This window comes from Lampetra fluviatilis, chromosome 22 (assembly GCF_964198595.1).
Source record: "Lampetra fluviatilis chromosome 22, kcLamFluv1.1, whole genome shotgun sequence".
Taxonomy (NCBI): Eukaryota; Metazoa; Chordata; class Hyperoartia; order Petromyzontiformes; family Petromyzontidae; genus Lampetra; species Lampetra fluviatilis.
In genome coordinates, this window is record NC_136296.1 from 8,200,196 (window position 1) to 8,226,495 (window position 26,300).

Consider the following 26,300-nt stretch of genomic DNA (forward strand, 5'->3'; position numbering starts at 1 on the left):
GTACGGTGTCTAATTAACTGTGTGTGTGTACTGCGTGTGTACTGTGTCTAATGAACGGTGTATGTGTGTACTGTGTGTATGTACTGGGTGTGTACTGTGCATGTAATGTGTCTTTTAAACGGTCTGTGTACTGTGCGTACTCTGTCTAATGAACAGTCTAATTAACTGTGTGTGTGTATTGTGTGTGTACTGTGACTAATGATCTGTGTGTGTACTGTGTCTAATGTACTGTGTGTGTACTGTGACTAATGATCTGTGTGTGTACTGTGTGTGTACTGTGTCTAATGTACTGTGTGTGTACTGAACAGTGTTATTTGCTCGCAGATTCACTCAATCGGGATAACATCTTGCACGACTCAGTCGCTACCGCAGGCCGTGCCCGTGGAAAGGACCCCGCCTTTGTGAACGTCAGGATGACGTGAACGCCACACACCACGTGTGCTCACACGATGTGCAACGTACTCACGTCAGCGGACACAATATCTGATTGCAAATAAACCGTGACGCTTGGATTGTGAGCTCAATGTGAGCTTTATTTCTACATTGATACACCGTTATTTTTTTTTACAGAACTGGAAACGTTGCATTATGCATTTAAAAATTCGTTAACAAGACTTGTTAACACATTTGAGCATTCTAAAGATATACACTGAGATGCACATTCAATGTGTAATGTATAATATAATTTTATGTTTTTATATACAATTTGTATACATAAACGAGTATTGCTTGTAATACACTGTACCTAATGCAAGGAATATGTTCACAATGGTTATACAAGGCAATGGTTCTCTAACTCCAGCCCACTGGTTCCATGTTTTCAATCAACTTATTAATGAGCCGTGATCCGTGTTTGCCATATATACTGTTAGGTTTTTTCGGTAAAGTCACGTAGGTAATTTTTTTTTAAAGTTAATAAAAGTAATAATGGAAATACAATAAAATAATAAATCACGACGTTTCGGAGGCAACACAAGTCTCCGTCATCAGGTGGGACCGTCACAGCTAAAATGATTAACTTTACATTTTTTTTACCTACGTGACTTTACCGAAAAAACCTAACAGTATGAATCCTTGCAGTCACGAAAGCTTCAAATCTAGAATTTGCCATATATACTGAGTGGAACAGATGGCAATTGTACAAATCTGGTCAGGATCGGTGGCTCTGGGGACTGGGGTATGTGAGGCAATAATAAAGCATCATCATAATCTTTGTATTTAATTTATCTGACCAAAAATTACACGTTTGTTCCAAAGTTCGTGAATATCTATTAAGACACTGAATTTCAGTCGACTATGGTGATGCTTATCATTTGTAAGTTATAATAGGATGGAACGGGCACTTATAAAGTGAGGGAAAAAATATTTTTTTTATCCCAGGGATTCAACCAAACTTTGAATTTGACAGTTTTACTCCTAGCCCCAAAAAAAAAAATGCAGGTGTCTGAACTGTAAATTCACTCAACACTCAACACTGACACTCGTTGAACGGGAATAAATTCCGTCGTCAGCAACGGTCGGTTATGACAATCAATGAGAGGCTTGACATTGTGCCTCTGTCGCGTTCGCCTGCACGCGGGGATGCTGTCATCACCTGGAGATGAAACATCGCGAGCTCGGGAGAAACTCTGCAATGCACACGCGCAAACCTCAACGCGTGGAACAACACGGACGCTCAAATGAAGTTGACGGTGACATGCTTAGGATGTTGAAGGTATCACAATAGTGAATTAAAAGTTTCGTTTAACCAAGTGATTTTAATAGCTTAGGTATTGGAAGTTTAACACTTGTACTGCAACACCGCGCGCGCGCATTCTTTTCAATGTCAGGCGCTAAAAGGTAATACGTGTGCAATAACAACCACATATTGTAATTGCAATTTTAGAAAAAACTATCGAGCCGAGTGCTACAATAATAGTAATAATAAGTTATCAGCACCGTACGGCGAGCCAGGCAAATTACATCCGCAGCTGTCTCCATTCCCATTTGGTCAAAACGAACAGCTCAATCAACAGCTCCCAACTCTTTCGGGTCCACGAAATTTTGACACCGCGACGAACGCTGAAGGTGTGGGGCTACGCTCGTTGCGCGCAGTCCTCGTGGAATCGTTGCCTTCCGCATGGGGCGACGTTCCAGTGCCAAGGCAAACGCAGACTCTTCCGTGAGACCTGATGAACACATTCGCGCCCGCCGCGGAGAGACAATTTGCAGGATCGACTACTTAACCGCCCGCAGCGCTCGAGGTGATTTCCTTCCAGCGTAGTTGGGTCAAGCAATCATAAATTAGGATTTAAATGAAAAAAACTAACTAACTAAACCCATCACCTTTGGCACTGACTATAACATTAACAGTGGGAAGTAACATTCTGTAAACCGCTTTAATATATATACGGACACACACACACGTATGCATGTTAACAAGCGGAAATGGAGTCCAGTCAAAAGTTCTTAAAAAAACGATGCCAACAATATGCAGACCCACGACATTACCGATATAATATATATTTTAAATGCCGTAGGTCTACCATCAGAGTATTGATTAAGTACGAAGTGCAGGTTTGTTATACCTTTCAACATAATTCTGTGGATTGTGTTCGCGTGACTGGCATTTGGCTGGTCCTCATTTCTCATCGCAAGTTAGTGAAGTACACGTCCTGGACTGCATAAGATCTTAAACGTATTTCATTCAGCTGTCTGCTCTTACAGTATACACACCACTCCATCCGAGTCGTCCTGCCGCTACGAAGATTGATCTTGATCACTAGAATTATGTTTCGCTAAAGGAATATGGTTATTTGTTTGTCTTTTGCCCATCTGTAGTTAGTTAGTCCGCTTAGGAGTTTCTGTTTTTTTGCATGCGTGGTTTTCTTGCATGTGCGTTTTTAAAAACATTTTCACCACAGTTTGTCAATGCACTTTTTAAACAGAAGAACAATGACGCTTATTACGAAATACAAAAGACGTTGATTGACTCTTGTAGACATTATTACATGTAGATTGTTGACATCGATACATTTTTTCCAAGGTTCACATTCAAACGAACAGCTGCCTCTTGCGGAAGACCCGTGCGCTATCCGGTAATAACCCAAAAAGATTTTTGTTACTTCAAATTGTAAAAAAAGAACCCACATTATACCTGCCATTCATTATCTCTTTGATTTCCCATACATGCATTGGTTGCACACGTACACAACTGTCATCGATAGAAACGTAAGCCTTTCGTCTATTGCACAGCTACAACGGCCTGTGCCAATTCGCACGCGGCTGCGATGTTTACGGCATCAGCGGGACGTTTCGGCGACAGAGCCCGGTGCAACTTGAAGCCTCCAGGTCTCCCTTGCAAAACAGAACTCTGTTTCTCCGCATTATAAGATTCTCCGGAAAGTAAGACGCACCAACAAAAACTTGTGCCCGGTGCCAATAAACGTTATACAAATCTGGCCACGCACGTACGCACACGCAACTCCTGTACCGGATTAGAAGACGCACCCCTCAACTTTTGCTTTAGAACACTCTCCTGCACGGGGAGGGACTTAAAGCGCGTCTCGTCATACGGAGAATTGGGTGGCATCAACGGGCTCTTGCCAAGTTCCAGATTGAGTTGCCGGCGGCGGCCGCATCGATGATGTTGCGCGATGATTCGGTACCGGTTGCCCGAGGCGATCGAAGGATTGAGGAGGTCTTCATTTTCTGCTCTGCGGCGGATTTTTTAAATAGCCGCGTTGAATTAGCGAGCAGGCGGGGTTGGTCCGACATTACGTTAGGATGTTTCCCGAAATGTACGCATGGTGTTGAACTTCTTTCGCACCATACGTAGCCAACCGTGCTTATCGGAGGTGCGGTGTTCACGTTGCCTTTTGTGTTTCGTTTCTTGTCCTTCCCTCGCACCTCTGATATTAGCACAGTTGACTATGTATGGTGCGAAAGAAGTTCAGCATACATATACGTTAACGTACAAATCCAACAGTGTCTGTGTGTGTGTGTGTACAGTATTAATAACAAAGACTTTGCAGCTGCCTCCATCACCGGGCAAGTTACATGCGTACGTACGTACGTGCGTACGTGAGTGCGTATGTACGTGAGTGCGTACGTGAGTGCGTATGTACGTGAGTGCGTATGTACGTGAGTGCGTACGTGAGTGCGTATGTACGTGAGTGCGTATGTACGTGAGTGCGTATGTACGTGAGTGCGTACGTGAGTGCGTATGTACGTGAGTGCGTACGTGAGTGCGTATGTACGTGAGTGCGTATGTACGTGAGTGCGTATGTGAGTGCGTATGTACGTGAGTGCGTATGTACGTGAGTGCGTACGTGAGTGCGTATGTACGTGAGTGCGTATGTACGTGAGTGCATATGTGCGTGCGTGCGTACGTGCGTGAGTGCGTACGTGCGTACGTGCGTACGTGCGTACGTGCGTACGTACGTGCGTACGTGCATACGTGAGTGCGTACGTGCGTACGTGAGTGCTTACGTACGTGCGTGCGTGCGACGGGAACTTGCCATCTAGTAACGAGCAGATCACCGCTGTCGGCTGTGGGTGCCGCCCTAGTTTCGTCGGCAGCGGGGCCGCTCATCTCTCTCCGGAGCATTGGAAAAATGAGCCGGTCCCTTAGTGGCTATTGAAGTGATGTGTTTAGGTTTTGCACCGCGTGCATCGCGCACGGTCACACTCGAGAGTGACGGAAACAAGTTGCCAGTTACGCACGTTTAAAACCAAAAACCCTAAAATCTCACGCCCCAAAAGACGCACGGCCTCGCGCACCGAGGTTCAAGCCAAGGGTGAGCTGCGTTGTCACCGATCAATTCGGAACGAGCAGCGGAATGAGCCTAACAACAGCGTTCTACCCCCCTCCCCTCCAGTTTGAGCCCACTCTTATGCTAATTAACAACAATTAATAAATACGGCTTTCGAAAAACAAAACAACAAAAAACAATAACAACAACAACAGTGCGGACAATTACCAGCTCGTCGGAAAAGTTGCTTTTTTTTGTTGTTGCTGGAATTGCCGAAAGTATTCAGAGCAGCAATTAACGCTGATGAAAGTCTTCAAGTCTGCACGCCGGACGTCTTCACAATCGGCTTTTGTCTCTCTCTCGCGTCGATCTGCCATCAACAGCGAGCTTCAAGGGCAAGTGGAGGTGCAACGACCACTGCCGGCCCGCTGTAAGACAACGAGCCCAGGCTTGCTCCCCCCTCTCTCTCCTCTCTCTCTCCTCTCTCTCTCTCTCTCGCAAACAACAAACGTTCCACTTATTCCTACTGCCTTCTTGGCTGGTCTTAAGTGCAAGGAACATTAGAACGGGAAATAAAATCACAACAAAAATCGACAATCCAAACGCTCCCACGTTCAGGTCCAGCTCGCTTGAACTGAGATCTGACTGCTAATGTCGCTTTGGTCCGTCTAACGAATTATGCTCCAGCTTCCGACACGTTACTTTGATTAATCTGCTTAGATATTCATTAAAAGGAAAGTACATTTTTTTCTTCCTCCTCCTCCTCCGTAGCCGATCCGTAAAAACACCGCATCGCCGTCGGCTCGAACGACGTGGACGGAGGTCACATGGTGCCGAGGGGGGGGGGCGGGGTCGAGTCACCAACAACCCCCACGACTGCAGAAGGTTTTCACGTCGGCGTCGGCCAAAAAGTCATCGAACCGCCGACCTCGGCGAACACGAACCGCAACTCCCTCGAGCCTTCATCCTCCCCCCCGCCCACCTCCCGCTAACCGGGCGGTTAGGAGGGCCCACCGATGGGAAAGGGAATCAAGATTTTCCTCTTGCAAGCCGAAAGGAACGCTCGGCGCGGATCCGCGGCCAGGTCACAGGAAGGCGGAGCCGTTGGGAGGGGCGTAGGAGAATCCGGCGAAGGCGTCCCTCGCCTCCTGGAAGCTGGCGCTCACCGCAAACTCTCCCGGGGAGCGGCACAACGAGCCGGGCACCGGCTCTGAGATGAACTCCGGGTCAAAGTGGCGCAGGTCGGACGGTCCGTTCTGCACGCGGGGGGAGGGGGAGGAGGGCGAACGATTGATTATGAGCCCATGTTTGTCTCGGTCGTAAAAAAACGGCGGTCTCACTCCAGCCTGGAGCAGGGCGATGGGAGAAAATGTTGAGTTCGTAAAGCGCACGATGTGCATGTTGATGTTGTTTGAGAAAGTGCACTGGAGGGTTCAATGCCTGGCCCATTGGCTTTGCTTCCCGACGGCCACCTTTCTCTGATACCCGAGGCCAATGTGACCGAAACTTTCGAGACGACACCAGATGTCAGACGGCAGGGCAGTGCCCAGCAACGTCTGTCGGAGAGCTTTACCTTCAGTCAAGTGCCGTTAAGGGCAATGACATTCAATTAACTCCCGGAATAAACGCTGTTCCGGGCCGTTAGCCATGTTGCCCTTTCCCCATACCTCCGATTAGCACAGTTGGCTACGTGCGTTGCGAGAGTAATTAAACGTAAATAAATAAGCCAAGACGACGATCTGGGTCTCCTCCGTGACATTAGTACTGTCACGCACATGCCCCAAATCAGGCTTTTAAATGCAATCGTCGTTGTTGTTGTTGCTTGCCAGCTGCTTGATCATTGAGCACCGATGATGCGTGTGCTGAGCTCGCTAGGACCGCTGCCCTAGCCCTGGTCTTTGTGATCACAATCTCTGATGAGCCCGTTCATTGTGGCCGTCCTGGATAACCGAGGGACTCTTGCACCAGGGTCACTGGGGGGGGGGGGGGGGGTCACTGGGGGGGGTCACTGGGGGGGGTTAACTGGGGGGTCACTGGGGGGGTCACGGGGGGGTCACTGGGGGAGGGGGTCACTGGGGGGGGTCACTGGGGGGGGGTCACTGGGGGGGAGGTCATTGGGGGGGTCACTGGGGGGTCACTGGGGGGGTTACTGGGGGGGGTCACTGGGGGAGGGTCACTGGGGGGTCACTGGGGGAGGGGGTCACTGGGGGGGGTCACTGGGGGGGGGGTCACTGGGGGGGTCACTGGGGGGGGTCACTGGGGGAGGGTCACTGGGGGGGTCACTGGGGGGGGTCACTGGAGGGGGGTCACTGGGGGAGGGTCACTGGAGCGTGGCGTCGCTTCTGGTGGTTGGACGTGAGGCTCACCACGTTGGGGTTGAACGGCGGCACGATCTTCTTTGAGAGGAGATCTTCCCAGTTGATGGGGGAGAAGAAGACGTGACCTTTGATCTCCGTCTGGTGGGGGCGAGGGCGAAGGGGTGTGTGCGAAATGAACAAAGTTAGATTGAGACCTTGTTTCTTTCGAGCTGCTGGTTGGCTACGTACGGCTCGAAAAAATTTCGACGCACACACATACAGGCATGCGAAGGAGTGATCGGCCCAACCCGCTCGCTCGCGTGTCGACATCCCTCCAGTTGGAGGAAGATGGAGAGAGCCTAAAATGTAAATATCTATGAAATGGGCTAAAGGCGTGAATATCCTCACTGATAAGGCGACACTCCTGCGAAGACAATGGGGAAGCGCCAATACTTAATATTCAACACCTGAGCGGCAGCACATTCTAATGAAATAATGGATAAAAAATCGTTCAGGTGGAGAAAATAACATGGCTCTTTTTGAATTAGCAGTAAAGTTAAAAATAGCGGAATGTCCATGCATTGCAATACGGCGGTGGGTGTGGAGGGGGAGGGAGGTGGGCGGGGGAAACAAACGATGAACATTAAGAATCCTCGAGTGAAGCGGCGATACACACGCCAGGGGGTTCACTCCGCGGGGGCAGCTCACTAGAGGGGGAAACGGGACGGAGCGTGCGCCGAACAACATTCCGTGCGAGCGCTTGGCGGTGGCGTCTCTTACGAAGTCCCCGCTAGCGCCGAGCCTCTGGGTGCGGTCCTTGTGGAGCAGACCCTCCAGCAGATCCCGCGCCGAGTTGGAGATGTTCGGCTTGAGCGCCAGCGGCTTCTTCAGGATGTTGTCGTACATCTCGGCCGTATTGCGGCTGTAGAACGGCGGCTGAAACCGGGGCGGGGGAAAAGAAGCGAGGGCCGTTTGGGTTTTGACCGAGGCGGGGGTCTGTCGACCGCGGGACGACGGTGGCTACCGCACCGACGCGTCTCATTTGTCGGGCAGAGACCGGCGGCGACGATGGCGACGACTCGCCCGCCCGCCCGCCCGCAAACGTGCGCCGTCGCGAGAATGCGCGAACCGCGATGTGCGACCGTCGCTTGAGCGCTCACCAGGCCGTAGAGCATCTCGTACAGCACGGCTCCCAGGCACCACCAGTCCACGGTGCGATCGTACGCCTGCTTCTTGAGGACCTCGGGTGCCAGGTACTGTAGGGGGGGGGGGGGGAGCGGGTGGGGGGAAACGATTTGATCGAAATAACGTTTGGTCGGGCAAGTGCGCAAATAGACGATGTATGAACAAAAATCTAAACAATCCGGCATGAGGCCGTCTTACGGAAAGGGTGATTTTTTTTTGCTTCCTGTCTAAATTATAATCGATAATAAAACTGCATTGCATGAGGCCTCAGGCAAGGTCCCTCCAACATTAACTTTTAACTTTCGGTGCAATGCCGCACTTTGTCCGCTAGGGGATGCCCCGCTCATTGCGACGAGCATGGTGAAACATTTTCATCAAGGCTTTTGTTTGGTTGCCCTGGGTCAAAAGGTGTTACGTCATAGATAAATACACACAGTACGTCGCTAATCGTAAAAATAATAATACATAGTTCCCTGGCTGGTTCCTTCCGGTCAAAATGAGCCCCCTACTCAAGCGCCGTGACTGGTAGAACGACGGTACAAATAACTCTAGATTTGAAGCTTTCGTGACTGCAAGGATTCATATTCTTAGGTTTTTTCGGTAAAGTCACGTAGGTAAAAAATTTCAATTAATAAAAGTAAAATAAAAATAAAAATCACGACGTTTCGGATGCAAGTAACTTGAAACAGCAATCGTGCTGTGACGGTTCCACCTGAAGACGGAAGCTTGTGTTGTATCCGAAACGTCGTGATTTTATTTTAATTTTAATTTTATTTTTATTAATTTAAATTAAATATTTTTACCTACGTGACTTTACCGAAAAAACCTAAGAGACAAATAACATTTCTGAGACAGAAGGGCGGTGAGTGGTGGCTTGGCTCGCACGCCACGTGCAACGAAGATCCACCCACGCGTTCGGCTCAAGCGTTGGCTACGGTTTTTTTCCGGTTTGCAAAACAAATTTCGTATCCGAAAAAAACAAACAAACAAACACCAGAAGCAATCGCTCACCTCTGGAGTGCCGCAGAAAGTGGAGGTGGTGTCGTTGGTCTGAATTCCCTCCTTGCAGAGGCCAAAATCTGTGAGGATGATGTGGCCCTGTCGAAGCGAACAAAAAATACGAGCGTCAAAACCTTGCGCTGCTGTCTGAAGGACGTGCACACAATTTCACAACGCGAGCATCTGTGTGTGCACGTGCACGGGCGGGCGTGTGTGTGTGTGCATCAGAGGTCGCAATCGGGTACCCGATACCCGTACCCGGCCGGGTAGCCGTTTGCGACCCTGGTGCGGCCGGGTACGGGTAGGCCGTGAGTCACTGGTGAGTAACCGTTTGTCACTCATTTCGGGTAGGGTACGGGTACGGGTACCCATTTGCGACCCTGGTGCGGCCGGGTACGGGTACGGGTAAGGAATCAAAACTCGTTTGCGACCTCTGGTGTGCACGCGCTTGTGTCTCGCGGGTATAAAAATATAATTAAGAGATTCCCGCTTACGGCCAACACCAGTGACGATTATTTGAGCCGGTCTCGGGTCTCCCCCAGGTCGACTCAGCCTCAAATAATTGCGTGTAAAATATCGCCACTAGGGAGACAAAGGCGGCCGGGCGTGGTGCTGGCCACCCACGCGCTCGTGTGCCGTGCCGGCCTTCATAGGTGCTACTCGCTAACAGCACACAGCATGTTACACACAAGTGCATGCACTTGTGTGTATTGTGGGTATAAATAAAATGCTAGAATTACCTCGAAGTCGAGAAGAATGTTTTCGGGCTTTAGGTCTCTGATGGGGGAAAGTAAAACAGAAGCGTCGCATTTAGTCACACAGGGGTTCACCAAACAGATTGAGATCGTTTAAACCAGAAACCGCATCGCATGTGATGCAATCTGCTTCAGTCGAAGTGATTCCATGCTCAAACGAGCACTGGTAGCAGTTCGTCATCTCCTGCTTACAGCCCTGAACCATTCGTGTGAATTCCACATTTCTATTGTAGGGAGCAAATCTATCCATGGGAACCACTGTTGACTTCCTCACAAAACGGTACTTGTGTTATAGACACGGACAGAACGATGGGCTGAGTCAACCCCAAACCAGGATTTGAACTTGCAACCTTCCGATTGCGAGCTGCTCGCTCTACCGCCTATCCAACTGGGTGGCAATTGGGTGTAGCAAATGACACGGGTCTGGTTGGTGTGGATAGACATGTTTTTACTGGCACAGGGACCAAACGCTGGCATTTGCAAAGCCACTCAACACAAACCCTGCACTCAATACACATTCAAGAAACTGCAATTGCCACCCCTTACCATACACTCAAAATGGAATGATCCCATCACCTGCGCGCGGAGCATCGTGGGATATTCCAACGTGAACTTGGGTGATCTCACCTGTAGACAATGTTGAGCGAGTGCAGGTAGCCAATGGCGCTTGCGATCTCGGCCGCGTAGAAGCGGGCCCGTGGCTCCAGGAACACGTGCTCACGCTGCAAGTGGAAGAACAGCTGGGACGGAAGACAAATGAAGAACCGTGTGAATAACCGGCACCACAGCCATCGCAGAAACATCACAGCCATCACCATCATGGGACGTCTTTTGCCAGTACCAAAATATACTAATAGGGGTTTTTCCCCTTTTTTCTGGCAACAAAACAGATACGTTTTGCAAGGAATCATGTTTACATTAACCACAATACTTGCAGTCAAATGCAAACAAAAAACAATACTCTGGTAATGTATGCATTGTCTTTGAAACTGATTGGTCCACACCAGAGACAACTTTCTTTGGAGCCTCGTCTCATTTGGTGTTCGACCAGATGACGCCTTTTGGCGTTTTTTGTTTGCATTTGACTGCAAGTATTGTGGTTAATGTAAGCATGATTCCTTGCAAAAGGTATCAGTTTTGTTGCCAGAAAAAAAAGGGGAAAAACCCTATTAGTATCACAGCCATCGTCAACTTAGGTTTCGCCCCAACGCAATTTGGGCAGTCGTCAACGCGGTTTCGATCACCTGGCATTTTGTGATCTTCAACCAAATCGCCCTGACTGCACCCGATCACATCTGATCCTGGAAGCCACGCAGCTTTTGAGCCTAGCTAGTACTTGCCTGGCTATACCAGGTATCGTAGGGTTGAGCTGTGATGTGGCCAGAAAATAGCAGAGCTTCTAAGTGTTACTACCCTCGAATGTGTGGCATTTCTCTGGGATCTGCGGGTTTTCCCCACATACCAAACATTCATCGAATTGGCCAAAACATCCCATTTATTGCAGGATCCTCATGAAAATGAGCATTGAGGCTCAGGATGTCCCTGGCATAATTGCCATTCACAAGCATTGTGCCATGAATTAACAACAGCACCAGAAGAAAACTATACATTTTTTTATTTTATTTTTACCAGGTAAGGCCCACTGAACTATAAAGCTCTTTTTCACAAGCAACCTGGCCACAAATAATAGCTCAACGAAGTGGCCTACCCGAGTGGAAATTTATAGCAGCCAAATACTCTAAAAGCATGTTTCTAAATGTGAAGGGAGAAACCGGAGGATCCGGAGAAAAATCCAAGCGACCACAGTGAGAGAGACAGACACGCAAACTCCAATGATAGAGGCGTCAAGGTCGTGATCGAACCCACGACCTCCTGTATACCAGGCAAGGCGGTTAACATCTCGCCACCGTGGCCAACAGGAGAAGGGGATTCTGTAGCCCGTGTGCGCAACACCTGCGCACGGCAGAGCGTGGGCCGACTTCATTCAATCAAGGGAAAACGTGCGCACGCGGTGGCAGCGAGAGAAAAAACGCCCACGCCACCACACTGTGCCAATGATTCATAGCGGCATCGAGGCCGCTTCGACGCCGCGATGAGTAACTCCGTCGCTCTAGGAGATCCTGAGCTCGTGCGTGGTAAAATGTTCCTTTGCGTAATATTCGTGGAAAAGTGGCGCGGTGTCTCCGTGACCGAAAATAGGACAGATCTTCGAGGGGATGCGTGTGTGGGCTGTTGTCGCGTAGAATTTTAAATCTTTTTCACGGCTGCCTTTGGAATCCCTTGTACGTATGTGTGTATGGTGAACAACTTTCACACCGTGCGTAGCCAACCGTGATCATTTGAGGTGCGGGGGCAGGGCAAAAAAACTAAGCACTAAAAGCAGTTATAAAGAAATTAGTTTTTCGATATCGATTTTAAAGTGCATCGCTCCCAGCGGCTTCCGAATGTCGAAAGGAAGAGCATTCCAGACGGCCGCTTTCTGCATGTCTTTTGAGATGTTCCTCTCCGTGAGACTTTGCGTTGCAATCTTAACCTGGTTGTGGTAGCATCGCCGGGCATTGCGCGAGTGTGGATGATGCGTACTGTATTCCAAAAATAGGGCGCGGGGGGGGGGTTATGCGTTACGTGCGTGAGTCGACGGAAGAGTGGTTGGATCTTGACTTAAAGCTTTCGTGACTGCAGGAATTAATATTTTTTGGGTATTTCGGTAAAGTCATGTAGATAGGTTCAAAGAAAATAACAAAAAACTACTACTAAATAACAAAAAAACTACTAGTTTTCTGTCCTTTTCTTTGAACCTATCTACGTGACTTTACCGAAAGACCCAAAGAATATGAATAGAAGAGTGGTTGGTTGTGGGTTCATGCCTAGGGAAGTGTGTGGTGCCAAGAGGATATTTGTTCGGCACGAGAACACCTAATCTGGTTCACAAAATGCAATGAATTTAGCTCATCCATGGGCTCCTGGAGTAGAACATTGAGCGAATGTGTCCATCATCACCAAGGTCGCAAGTTCAATGGAATAACAGCCTATTTATTATCAGCAGCATCTGGGTGTAAATGTGCACATGTGGGTGTTGCAATTTCTTGCCGAGTATTCACGCGTTTGTGCAATGAATGAATGAATGAGGATTCAAAATCGACGTGAAAATATTTTGGCCGAGTGTGCTCCGTGATGTGATGCTGCTCCCAGAGCCAATGGTTACGGGGACTGCAAATCAAGGTCCCCGTGTGTGAGAGTCACACACAGCACGGTGAACTGACGCAAGCCGTGATCCTGGCTCTCAGCCATTTGAGAATCTATCATCCAAAACGATATCCAAATCTGCCCCCATGACCTCGTGCCGTCGAGCCTTCGCTGTGCGCTGACGTCAATCCGCATTACTTGCTAAATAAATATCAGCTGGGTGTACAGTACCTGTTGTGTGTATACACAACGTAACAGGTGTGCACGTTGGGAGGGCAGCTTTTGAACTTAACAATGACGGTAAACCTGTAAGAGACAGCTGCAGCATCTGCACGCCATTCAACCCCTTATCAGTACCCTACCTTATGACGGACCAATTCAGACCTTATTGGTCACCCCGTGCCCTTATAAATCTCAACGTTCATCCTATAAAGTCCCATCACAAGGGAGAAACACAAACAAATAGACACATTTTCTTGCCCGTATTGAAACGGCTGTACGCCGTACGGACCGCAAAACTCAAAGTCCCCGAACAAGAATATGTGGTGAACCGTATGGGTTGACACGGTATGCATGTGCTCCTGCCAAGCCGCGGTATGTTGACCCAGCGCTGCCCCCCCCGCCCCACCCCGACTAAGAGGCCCGGTTCACGATGAAGAACGCAACTCTTTCACCAACTGCGCGTCTGTAATTGTTGTCAGATTCGTTTGGCAAGAGCGGAGAGTTAAAATCGGCGAGACCCGGGCCCGGCGTCCTCCTGCCTCTCTCGCGTCCTTCCTCACGCCACGGCGCTATCCTGAGATAGCACGCGCCGGTGGGGGGGGAGGGGGGATGGGTGGGGGGGGTGGCGGTGGGGGGGGGAAAGGCGCAGGAAAGAGGGGCGGCCGCGCCAGCACGCAACCGTGGGCGGACAAACAATGGCAGGAAGAGGACGCCGCTGGAATGCAGCCGCCATTCTGTCTCGCGAGCCCCGCCGCTTATCCTCTCCACTCCGTCGTCTTCCCTCTCCCTCCGTCCGTCTCTGCCTCTCCCTCTCTGGCAGAGAGCCCCCCCCCTCCGTCACCCCCACCCACTGTCTAGCCCCCCGAACCTTTCCCTCCCGTGCTTCTCTCCTTTCCTGCCTTCGACAGCTAACCCGGACGAGGTCACGCTAGCCTGGGTGTAATGATTGCAGAGACTCGTCGATTTTGAAATCGATTGTCGCACTCACGGTGACATGCCACGAGAATCGGTCTTCTTTTCCGAGTTTTAAACAATTAATGTGACCCCCGCAGCTCTGATTATCACGGGCTGCTACGTACGGTGCAAAAGAAGTTCAATATTCAACTATCTCGCGGTAGCAAAATGTTAACTACCTCACTTGGTACACACGAGGTCGTGAGTTCGATCCCGACCTTGACGCCTGCTGGAGATTTGAGGTATCCTTTCCATTTGTGATGCACTACAATGCACGGTGCACAGGTAGACGTTCTCACCTCTCCGCCGTTGATGTAGTCAAGCACAAAGTAGAGCTTGTCGGCCGTCTGGAAGGAGTAGTGCAGGCCCACGAGAAAGGGATGCTTCACATTCTTGAGGAGTACATTCCTCTCCGCCATGATGTGCTTTTGCTGGACAAGGCAAGCGAGAGAACGAAAGAGAGAGAGAGACGATGCTGTTATGGTAAAACGTGCGAATACTAATGACCCAGCGACATCATTAGTATTATTCGGAAGCCACTGGAGCTGTGCATTTTGAAATAAAAATTTAAAACTAATTTCCTTAGAACTGCTTTTTCTGTATCGTTTGTTGTCTTTCCTGCGCACCTCCAATTAGCACGGTTGGCTACGTATGGTGCGATAGAAGTTCAACATTCATGTATACACCATCATCGACGACAACGACGACAACGCATCCAGTGGGATTGTCATGGCGGTCGTTGTAGCCGCTCGCAATCCAAGCGCGAGGCGCTGCGGGGTGAGGCCATGAGTCGGGCGCATTTCTGATCTGGCGTGAGGTGGGCCTGACCGAGAAGTCGCCACTTGGGTTACGGGGTGGGGGGGGGGTGTTGGGGCAGAGGCCGTTGCCCTGCCGGCGAGCCCATCGCCCAAAGAGGCACCACTCCACACTTGGTGTTTTCAGAGACCCTGTGTTGGTGTTGGACAGGCGCCGGCTTTGCCTGAGCGAGCCGCGCTGGCAATGGCTTTTTGCCAGAGGCCGATGGTGTCAATGTCGAGATGGGCTGGACGGCAAGTTTACCACAAGAGTTCTCTTGTGGTCAACTGTGTTGAGGAGAGATGCACAATGGCTGAGCAATTCTAATGATGACCTTCCATTATCCATGAGAGTCTCAAGTGTTTGGCTTGTGGGTCGGAAACCGGTGAAGACTGAAAAAACCGGCCACATACGAGGGAGTTGCACACTGCAAGCTCTGCCATTTCCCGGCCTACTTGTAGCCCAAGCCTAGAACGCCTGCTATTTCAAAAGTATCCTCCCCAATTACGGCGACAATCAGGCTCGATCCGATGCTTGACAAAATCGGGTATATTCATGGCGATGTTGTCATATGCTATAATGCTCGGTAGCCGCTTTGACATTTGACATGATAGGCATTCTGCTATGGCGGTGAGTTCAAGCTAATTACCTCTTTCTTTTTGAGAATGGCTTTCTTCTGGAGCACCTTGACAGCGTAAAACTTTTCATCAGTCTTGAGCTTGGCTAACAGCACCTGGTGGAGAACACAGAGCGGAACATAAACCCCATGAGATGCACAAACGCAGCCGCGCGTGCCCTCCGCGCGAAAAGATGTTGCTCAGAATATGCCAACGGTTGCCGTGTGGAGCTGGCCGTGCACTTCTCTTGCACGCGACTTTGTTGGGCAACATCGCATGTTTGACAGTGCAACTTTGTTGCTTCTGTTTTGCAACATAGTTGCATCGTAATTAGCCGTTAAGCTCAGTAAATAGACAATGGGAGGCCCAGTTCCTGTCCCCCCACTCCCATTCACCTCTTGCCCGAGCCCAGGCAAGACAGGCAGTTGACTAGGCAAGAAAAGGTGCCTGTTGGGCCTATGAACAAAAACATCTATGCGGGTATTTTAGACAAGAAAATAAGGCAAATATGTGAAGTTATAAGCAAAATAACTCCTGAGTGCACGTTAATCACATTCACAACGACAGATTAATGCAACTTATTTATCACGAGTCAGCCACGTGTCATTACCACGTGATCCCCATCCAGCCAATTCGCAACAATAAAACACAGTCCAGAGAAGTGAGCAACTTGGTTCTGCGTTGAAGGCCCCGACTGTAACTTTATTTACTCATTGTTGCTGCGCGCCACGTTGAACGGCGAGCGCACACATGGACAACACCACACTGCTCATCGGATTCCTCCTGTACAAATCAACATTCTGATTCTGACCATTGTCGCTTGCAACGATTGTTGCAGCGAGACTGTTGCACCGATCGACTTCAATTTTCAGCTGGTCTGTGCAGGCTTACTTACTTTCCCAAAGCTTCCCTTGCCAATAATTTTCAGGAAGTCGAAGTCTGTGGGTTTTGCCCTGCGGGGGGAGGGAGGGGGGGAGGAAAAGAGAGGGAGCGAAGAAAGAGGGATGCATTTTTTAAAATTAAGTTGCCGTTGGAATTTACCGTAATTCTTAAACTCAACAAAGCAGCTGACGGGGCGTAATTTTTTGCAAGCCAAGGCCAAGTCATGCAATTTATTTATTAAATCCAGGAAAGTGCACTCTTGAGTCTTAGGAATCCCGTTTCAGGAGGGTCCTTCATTGCTGTTTTTATTTTTTAAGATGCGGTTCATCCATTTAATGAGCGTTTATACATTTCGGGTGAGTGTAACCTTAAGTGAATAAATTTGACGTAAAAAAAATTGTTATTCTTTAACGTGTATCAGCATATGATTGGCACAGCATGCAATATTCTGTACCCTCTGTTATTAATCCGTGTACTCACGGTATGTACCGTGACAGCCGTATGCAAAGCATATTTTGTTTAATGTTACGTAGCGAAGGCATTTCTAGACGTTGTGCAATACAGCATTACGAAAATAAAGATTACACTGCAAATATGGATACCTAAAAACACGTGAGAGTTTTTACAAATCCTACACCAATAAGAGAAAAGTCTTGGTTTTTTTTACGATGGGAGAGGGTTTTAAGTACAATCAATAAAGGAAGGGAAACTTAGACCATATGCACAGAAAAAGAGAGACAGAGAGTGACATCCCATCACACAGAGGATGGGGAGACAGTGCTGTTTGCTGCAAGAAATGTAGATATGAGATTGGAGACATGAGCCAGGTTGCAGGCTGTGCAGATTGCTTATACAATAGCTGGCATGCACTTGTATGACGATGCCGTGTGTGTGCAAGTGCATGTGTGTGTTTCTTACTGTGGGTTGTGTGATGGACCGAGGTTGATATCTCTTGTTGAAATTTCCTGAAATAACAAAGAAAAATTCGCTGGGGTTGAATGGAGGTCACGAGACTGGAAATAGAATCAAATGAGACCACAGAAATGGAATGTTTATTTTCCTCTTCTTTTAAAACGAGGCTGTTTTAAAGAAACGTGTAAGCTTCTCATTAAAATAAATAGTTTGCACGAGTGGATAGTCTGAAGCTAATTAAATAGAACAGGTCGAAACGCTACGGACACTCACAGGCCAATGCATTCCATTCCTATGTTGGTCACGGACTAATTTTAGAATGTGGCATTTAACACAGCGTGGAAATAATTATGTGCAGCCATTGCTGGGAATCGAACTCCTAGTTTTTTATGGTACAGTGCACGTGATTCACCGCACCACACAGCGATGGAGAGGCCTTCATCCGTGTCATCATAATCGCCATAATCATCATCGCCACGGTGTGCGTACATTGAAACGAAATAACATTTCAGTCGACGTACATCAGGCTTTTCGATGTAGTTTTCGATGCATTTCGTCCTCGGTTCGCCAGAATCCAGGAACACTTGCACGTCCGTGCTGATGACAACAACAACAAACAACAACAACGACCAACACACACAAAGTTCAATAACAAATCGGAAGGAAAATCCCAACAGCGATTTGAACAACAACAAAAAAAATTCACCCAAAGACCTTTCCCAGCTCGCAGCAAACGTGGCAACGTCTCTGCGCGCCTGCACTGATGACTACGGTATCTGGCACAACACCCCCACACCACTCCCGCCACGTCGTTCCATTGCCAAGCTGTCTTCGCGCACAGACTGCAATTGCTGCCTCTGCAGCCAAGAATGTCTGGCGGCTGGCATGGGTGGCCGGCCGCAGCCGTTGTGGGCACCAGTCCCTTGCAGAGGTCGCAACCGGGTACCCGATACCCGTACCCTACCCGATACCTGGCTACCCGTACCCTGCCGGGTACGTACCCGGCCGGGTACGGGTAGCCGTTTGCGACCCTGGTGCGGCCGGATACGGGTACGGGTAGGCCGTGTGTCACCGGTGAGTAACCGTTTGTCACTCATTTCGGGTAGGGTACGGGTACGGGTAGGGAACGGGTACGGGTACCCGTTTGCGACCCTGGTGCGGCCGGGTACGGGTAAAGAATCAAAACCCGTTTGCGACCTCTGGTCCCTTGGCAAGGCCCGTTCGCACGAGGGCTCCCTGATACTTTATCCCCCCCCACCATCACCACCGGGCCTATTACGACGACCCGATAGAGCCTCTGTAGTAGATCTGGAGGGGTCTCCCCCCCCACCAAATCTCAAGGGATGAGCAGCGTGGGGAGTGCGAATCACAGTTCTCTCCCCTCGCAGCGATTGAATGCGCGAAGGGCAGCGGCTAAAGAGTTTTCCACAGAGGCAGCGGAAAAAACTAAAAAAAAAGTTTAAAAAATTCAGATATGTCCGTAGGGGCTGTCTCGCTGCCTGGTAACTCCGGTTATTTGTGACTACCGCAAACTTTGAGAACGGGGACGTTTACGTGACTCATAGTTACATTTGAGCGGCACGGCTCAAATGTCTGTACAATTGCCTCCTTATGCAAAACTTGTTCCGCAATAGATCTGGAAGTGTATTTCATACACAGAGGATTCCACGCTGTGTCGTATGGAGTACAGTGTAAGCATGCTTAAATGATAAGTGGCGCTGCTGGTCATGCTGATGATAATTGATGAGTGCGCAGTGGACAAATGTGAATATACTAACAAATTAGCTAAGTATTTAAATGACCCAAATCTATATGCTTGTTTTTGCACAAACAGGGCCCTGTTATGTGCAGGGAATGCACTCACTAACAATACGTGGGAAACTATAAGTTTGTGTTTCGCAAGCCTAACTGCTGATGAGAAACAGAATTTCGAAACGGGCCCAGAGTTTGCAATCCTCAATAAACATTGCGAGTTAACGTCAGCTTGATGGCCAATAGGCAGACAGAGTGACCTTTTTCTTTGAAAAAAATATGTGGAGATACAGAACAGAAACTAGCTTCACAACACTACATTTCGATTTAAAGCTTTCGTGACCGCAGGGATTCATATTCTTGGTTCTGTCGGAAAAGTCACGTAGAAGGGAAATAATAAAATAATATAAAACAATAACAATTCTCACGACGTTTCGACTGCAACACAAGCAATCATCATCAGGTGCGAAATCCACAGCAATAAAATTTAAAAAAAAGTGTTTCTTGCTGTGGATTTCACACCTGATGACGATTGCTTGTGTTGCAGTCGAAACGTCGTGAGCATTTTTATTGCTTTATATTATTTTATTATTTCCCTTCTATGTAACTTTACCGAAAGAACCAAGAATGACACTACATCTACTTAACGAATTTTATTTTTCACTGTTGCTAACCCTAAGCCATAGAATGTAGGCCAAGACTCTGGAAGGGACTGCCCATGAGGAAACATTTATTTCATTTATCAGGCCCCACAGTGTCACGTGCAGTCTCCCTCGCTGTGTGCTATGGAGAAGGCCCATTGCCTGAAACGTCACTTGTCATTACACTCTTCTCCCGTTGAAGCTACACACTTTTATCCACGAAACGTTGTTGGGGTTGGCTTTTTGAGGGACAACTTGTGTGTGTTTGTGTGTGGTGGCTGATAAGACTCGCGTCATTCGAGCATTTGCGTGGAGAGAGATAGCGAGAGACCAATTGGAAATTGATGTTAACGGCGTCGCTCTATCTCACTGTCCCGTCGCCCTCCCGATGCCATTCTGTGAACGCGGTTTTTTTTCTCACCGCAGGGGTGAGGGTGGTAAAAGAAACCCATCGCGCTTTTGCGCTGTTCCCGCCAAAAATTAACCGAAGTCCCAAGTTTGAACTCGACAGCAACGAACCAAAAAACGGCGCAATCAGAAAAAGTCTAAACCAAAAATGCCGCTTAGGAAGTCGACGCTTATATTGATCCAAGCCGGCGCTTACGTAAACTCTGGAATCTTCGCAACTCTAAATGTTGAGGGGCCGCGGGCGATGTTAGCCGGCACTTTAGTCACGGACGCGTTACACTTCACAAGTCGCCTTCTCCGTCGCAAAGCCGTGAGCATGAGCCATGGGACCGATGCACCCAACTGTCACTTCGCGGTGAATATTCATCTCGCTGTATAGCGGTTATTAGATGTACTGAATCACGTGCGAATTAATCTGCGTGGTCTTTTTTGTTCTTCCCATTCACGAGGTGTTAGCTGTATGCAAGTGGGTTGATGGGAGCCCCATGCGCTACCATTCACAATTTAACAAAAAAAAAAGGAATTGAGTACCGAATTAACTCGCGACATTTGAATCGTGGCATTGCATCGCACTGCTCGCCGGCTGTGGCTGTGGCTGGGGGGGAAAGCTGGCAGAGGGCTGCGGGTAACTTCACCCCGAATTGACACACAGCTCCAAAATGTTTACTGCTGGGTGCACGTCAGAGTTTGGACTCAACAAATGTTCTTTGCACGTGAAGCACCACGGGTGCAAACGTTTGCATTTTAATCTGCACTTAATAAACCCAGCGCCACGGGTGTGGCCGTGCCAGTGTGGCAAGCTTCTACGGCAGTCAATCAATTCAAACTTTATCAAGGGGGGGGGGGGTGGGGGGGCGCAAACGCTGTATCACTTGCGCACACACGATCACCCGATCGCCAGGCCGTGCCAAATGTGGGTTCGTTATCTCAACTGCAACTGCTTTTCCTGCTCTCTCTCTTGAGAGAGAGATTGTGAATCAGCTTCCCGCGTAGCGCACGCAGCGACACCGAGGGTCTGTTGGCGAATCCAACGGCTACGTACTCTTTGGTTCTTTCGGTAAAGTCACGAAGGTAGAAAATAAAAATAAAAAATAATATATCGCGACGTTTTGATCGCAAAAGTCGTGATTTTTTTTCTTTCACATACTTGACTTTACCGAAAGAACCAAAGAGTATGGATTCCTGCAGTCACGAAAGCTTCAAGTCCAGATCCAATGTCTACGGTATCACCCTCGCTACGGTACCGAATGCTGGCGAGGGCATTAGGTGCACCTGATGGTCGAGTTTTGGGCGCCACGGTGGTGAGATGTAAACCACCTCGCCTGGCACACAGGAGGTCGTGGGTTCGATCCCGACCCTGACGCTGCTGCTGTATATTTGGAGTTTGCGTGTTCTCCCCACTGTGATCGTGTGGGTTTTTCTTCGGTTCCTTTGGGTTTTCCCATCCACATTTAGCATCAACATGTGTTTCAAGTGTTTGGCTGCTATAAATGTACACATGATGAGTCAATTCGTTAAGCTATCATTTGTGGCCAGGTCGCTTTTGAAAAAGAGCTACATAGCTCTGTGGGCCTTACCTGGTGAAAATAAAAAAAAGGTTTAGTTTTAGAGTTGTTATGTGACTCAGAATTACTGGGTAATAATGCCTGCTTGCCCGCCCCCTAACAGCTAAGTGGCATGAGCAACCAGAGTTTGACTTTGGGTATTCGGTTCATCTGCTGAGCTCCATCCATCTCTCTGCCACGTATCACGTGTCACTTGATGGTTTGAAATATAAAACCGGAGCTGCAAACAGCCACAAAACCGATTATAAGTTCTGTGTGCAAATAATTAATTCGATGATTATCCAATTTCCTACATTGGCAGTAGTGATACGTGCGCCGCCGTACATGCTACACGCACGGCATAAATCGCGCGTGAATCTCAATGTTTGTTGTGCACTTGAATAGTTGCTAACCACCACCCAGTGAACACTGCACACGAATTAGCGAGCAGTTGCAGCTGTAATGGAAAAATAAACAAGACTAGTAGTGATCCAACTTCAAAAATTCAAATACTAACCTTTACATTTAATCCTCACCACATCTCACCACATTCAGTCTCAACTCTAACATTTACCCTTGCCCTGCCCCAAACACGAGCCCTCACCGTAGCCTTTAGCACAGCCTACGGCTAAATCACCCGAAATGCCATGCCCATTCTCATAGGATCTCAGAACCCAAGGTGGCCTTGCGCGTCTTTAACATTTGGACCATGTGGCCACCCCCGCTGCTCGCCACGTGTTGTAGGCGTGGAGCTGCAGGGTGTGGCCGTGGCAAAAAGGTCAAACGGTGCGTGTGCAGGAGGACCAGCGTCCGTGAGACTCACGGATCACACATTGGACTTGAGGGCGCCACCTTCTGTACGAGATCGTTTATTCCACTTCTCCGCTGCTTAACAAAGGCTGTGGGATGAGAGAAAACAGAGAGGGGGGAGTAAGTTACTATTATTATTTTAAGGTTTGATTTTAAAAGACCTAGGTCAATGGGAAATTACTTGATTAGATCACGGGACATTCACAGGCACCAAGTTAGTACATTTTAGGTGAAGCCAACCCTCACAAACAGACGTACGCATTTAGGGAATGCATCGGTGCACTGCGGATGAGATGATGTACGTGATATAACAAATGTATGACAGTCCATCACAGTCACAACCAGCGCGTATTACATTTAGGTAAGTCGAGCAATACAATTCAAATGCAACGTGGATGTATAGAGCATGGTAGATTAGTACCGCGCAGTGAAATGGTAAACGCGCAGCCATGCAACTGCTTGCCCACACCACTGCTAGCGAATGTGGCTCCACGAGTGACCTCTAGAGAGACCCTCTGAAGGATAGTTGGCCTACTTTTCCACGCTGACCACCACACGTGACCTACAGGTCGACTTTTTTCGACAGTACACAGAACCACTGATTCACGAAGTGACACGTACATGTCCTGTGTTGAACTACAAAGACAAAGATCCCGCATTTAGCCTTCAAAGACTGTTTCGGGCAAGTGCTGTTAATGAGCACCTACTAAGGACGGCACGGCACACGAGGGGGTGGGTGGCCAGCACCACGCTACGAGTGGCGATGTTTACACATCACCATACCAGGTACTCATTTGAGGCTGAGTTGACCTGCGGAGGCACCGGGACCCAGTCAGATAACCATCCCTCTCAACCCCTTATCAGTGCCCTACCTTACTACAGACCAATTCAGACCCTATTGGTCACCCCGTGCCCCTTACATCTCAACGTTCATCCTACAAAGTTCCATCACAAGGGAGAGAAACACAAACAAATAGACACATTTTTCTTCGCCCCTATTGAAACGGCTGTACGCCGTGTGGACCTGAAAACTCAAAGTCCCTGTAACAAGCATACGGGGGCTATAAACCGTACGGGGGTTGACAGCTGTGGATGATCGTCACACAGGCGGCGTTGGCCGGAATCGAACTCAACTCGGCGGATTTCGTAGCAGCAGCAGCAGCGCTTAACCGCCGCTCCGTTTGTGACAGGCACAGATGACAACGTGCTCACCTTAGCTCCCGAGACGAGCTCTATGTCTGCACGGATAACCCGACGCCTGCCGGTCATAGTCGTGCCCAACTCTTATTCTCTTCGCGTTCCTCTCAGCCGAGGGATGATGAAACGGGGTTTGGAGAGCTCGCAAACGAAAGTAAATAAATACATGTCCACCACCCACCACCTCCTCCTCTAGACACGGAGGGACAAGGCAGGCAGCGCAGCGGATGAACTGGACGGTGCTCGCGTTCGATTCCGTGGCGCGGTCTACGGAGCTATCATTCATTGATTTGACTCTCTCACACACTCCACCCACCCCTTACAATCATTTTGCACGACTATCTCCCTTCATCTCCTCCATACGACACCACCAACCAACCACCATACGATCACCCTGCCGAGTTGGCAATGTGACGCTCACTCCATTGCACAATGTTGAAAATGTGCCGGCCGGCTGATCGCCTTGACCGTATTCCATGTAAGAGCTGTTACCCCAGCAGCCGCAGTCATGCTACGCTAAACCAAGTGTGTAATGCTTCTGTGGCACGTGATACAGAATGTACAACGTGGCACATTCAAGGCATTCGTATATGACGCCACTGTATGTGTCGGTAGCATACTCGTGGGGCACGTGAATGCATACGATACACGTGTGCGCGTGTGTATATGACACTTACAATATACACACGCGTGTGTACACACACGGGCGTGTTTATATTGTATGCGTTACACAATCTCTTGACGGAGCTGCTAATTGCTAATCACCAATTACAATTAAGCGACAAAAGCATTCGTGTTATTATGCGTAGGCATACTGACCATATGTAACAATTCAGATAGAGAGAGAGAGAACGCGATATTTTTTTAAACATTTGTCTGATGTGCGCATGGGCTACGCGCTTCAACGACGACAACCCCCAGGCTTGGATCGCAGGTGGCCACGACTCACATCGGTGGCGAACAGATGATAACCCCCCGGGTAGATCGTGAACCCAGCGTGGTGAAGTCTGCTCGGCATCTGGCAAAGTGCAGCGGTGAGCGCGCTCTGCGCTACGATGACTCCCGAGTTCGATTCCCGCTCACGGTGAGCAAGACCACCAGTGCGTAATCCTGCACCTCCCCCATAAGGTGCGGTGTTGTAAACATCGCTACTGTGGGAGACAAAGGCGGCCGGGCGTGGTGCTAGCCATCTCCCACCTCCCCCCCCCCACTCACAGGCGCTTGCGAATCGCGAACAGAACTTGCCCCGAAAGTCTGTTACAGGCGACACGGTCGGGGTGGGGATGGGCGCGCGATGTTTTATCTTTGGACACCTGTGATGATGAGAGATGATGAGAGAGAGAGATGATGAGAGAGATGATGATGAGAGAGATGATGATAGAGAGAGAGATGATGAGCGAGAGATGATGAGAGAGATGATGAGAGAGAGATGATAAGAGAGAGAGATGATGATGAGAGAGATGATGAGAGAGAGAGATGATGAGAGAGATGATGAGAGAGAGAGAGATGATGAGAGAGATGATGAGAGATGATGAGAGATGATGAGAGAGAGAGATGATGAGAGAGAGATGACCAACACTGACCTGTCATAACGGTAAAGAGTCCTCGCATCTTGGAGTAGCTAAGCCCTTCTCCGCTCTCCTTTTCGATCGTCATCGTCTTCGTGGCGAGCAGCTCTGCGAGGTCTTTTCGGTGTTCTGCGTGTCGGCTTTTTTTATTGTAGCGTAGGATGTTCAGTCGTCAATCGCTGTCAACTCTGCTTAGGTAAACTGGCTAGGCAGTCGGCGTGGGTTCCAAGCTCTCAAATTTCGCAGGCAAGCGCTGTATAGTCTATGAAAAATATCCGATGATGGGCACGAATGACATTAACGACGCAACTTCTGAGTCGCGCGAAGGTGTATTTCTAGCGGAGGGGGATGTATTTATATCTGCGCTGCAGTAAGTTTAAAAATAAAAATTAAGAAGCAAGCCGCTTTGCTATGCGAGTCGGTGGCGTGGTTCCCCCTGTTGGTGTCTTGCGCGTCTGATGTAGGAGGAGGAGCGAGTCAAGCAGCAGCAGCAGCGCAGACGTCGTGGCAAGACGCGATCCGTCAATGAATGAGCCGAGGGGAGACTGCGCGGCTACAACATGAGCACGGAGAGAGAGGGGGGAGGAGAGAGAGAAGGAGGAGGATGGGTGGGTGGGTGGTGGTGCTTTCCACTCGAGCTGACGTCAAGCCGGTCGAGAGGGGGTGGGGTCGATGGAGTGTTCCGACGACGACACGCAACCTCTCCCAGCTCTCCCTCTCGCTCGCTCGCTCGCACATTGCCTCCCTCAGTCCCCTCCCACTCTCGCCGCTCTCTCTCTCTCCTCCGTTCCCTCCCGCATTAAAAGCCTCCCCTCCCTCCCCTCTCCTCCCTCGCCTCTCCTC

At 49.2% G+C, this 26,300-nt stretch overlaps 1 protein-coding gene across 1 annotated transcript; it reads right to left on the reverse strand.

Annotated features, from left to right (window-relative positions):
- Positions 1–530: 530 nt before the first annotated feature.
- LOC144938491 (serine/threonine-protein kinase Sgk1-like) lies at positions 531–26,040 on the reverse strand. Its single transcript, XM_078866352.1, has 14 exons — positions 25,473–26,040; positions 22,706–22,781; positions 18,059–18,134; positions 17,544–17,590; positions 16,639–16,696; positions 15,776–15,859; positions 14,631–14,762; positions 10,597–10,709; positions 9,955–9,991; positions 9,227–9,313; positions 8,191–8,286; positions 7,811–7,966; positions 7,100–7,189; positions 531–5,989 (listed from the first exon to the last, which is right to left on the reverse strand). The coding sequence occupies exons 1-14, from the start codon at positions 25,543–25,545 to the stop codon at positions 5,819–5,821; spliced, it is 1,296 nt and encodes a 431-aa protein (XP_078722478.1). The 5' UTR covers positions 25,546–26,040; the 3' UTR covers positions 531–5,818.
- Positions 26,041–26,300: the final 260 nt, after the last annotated feature.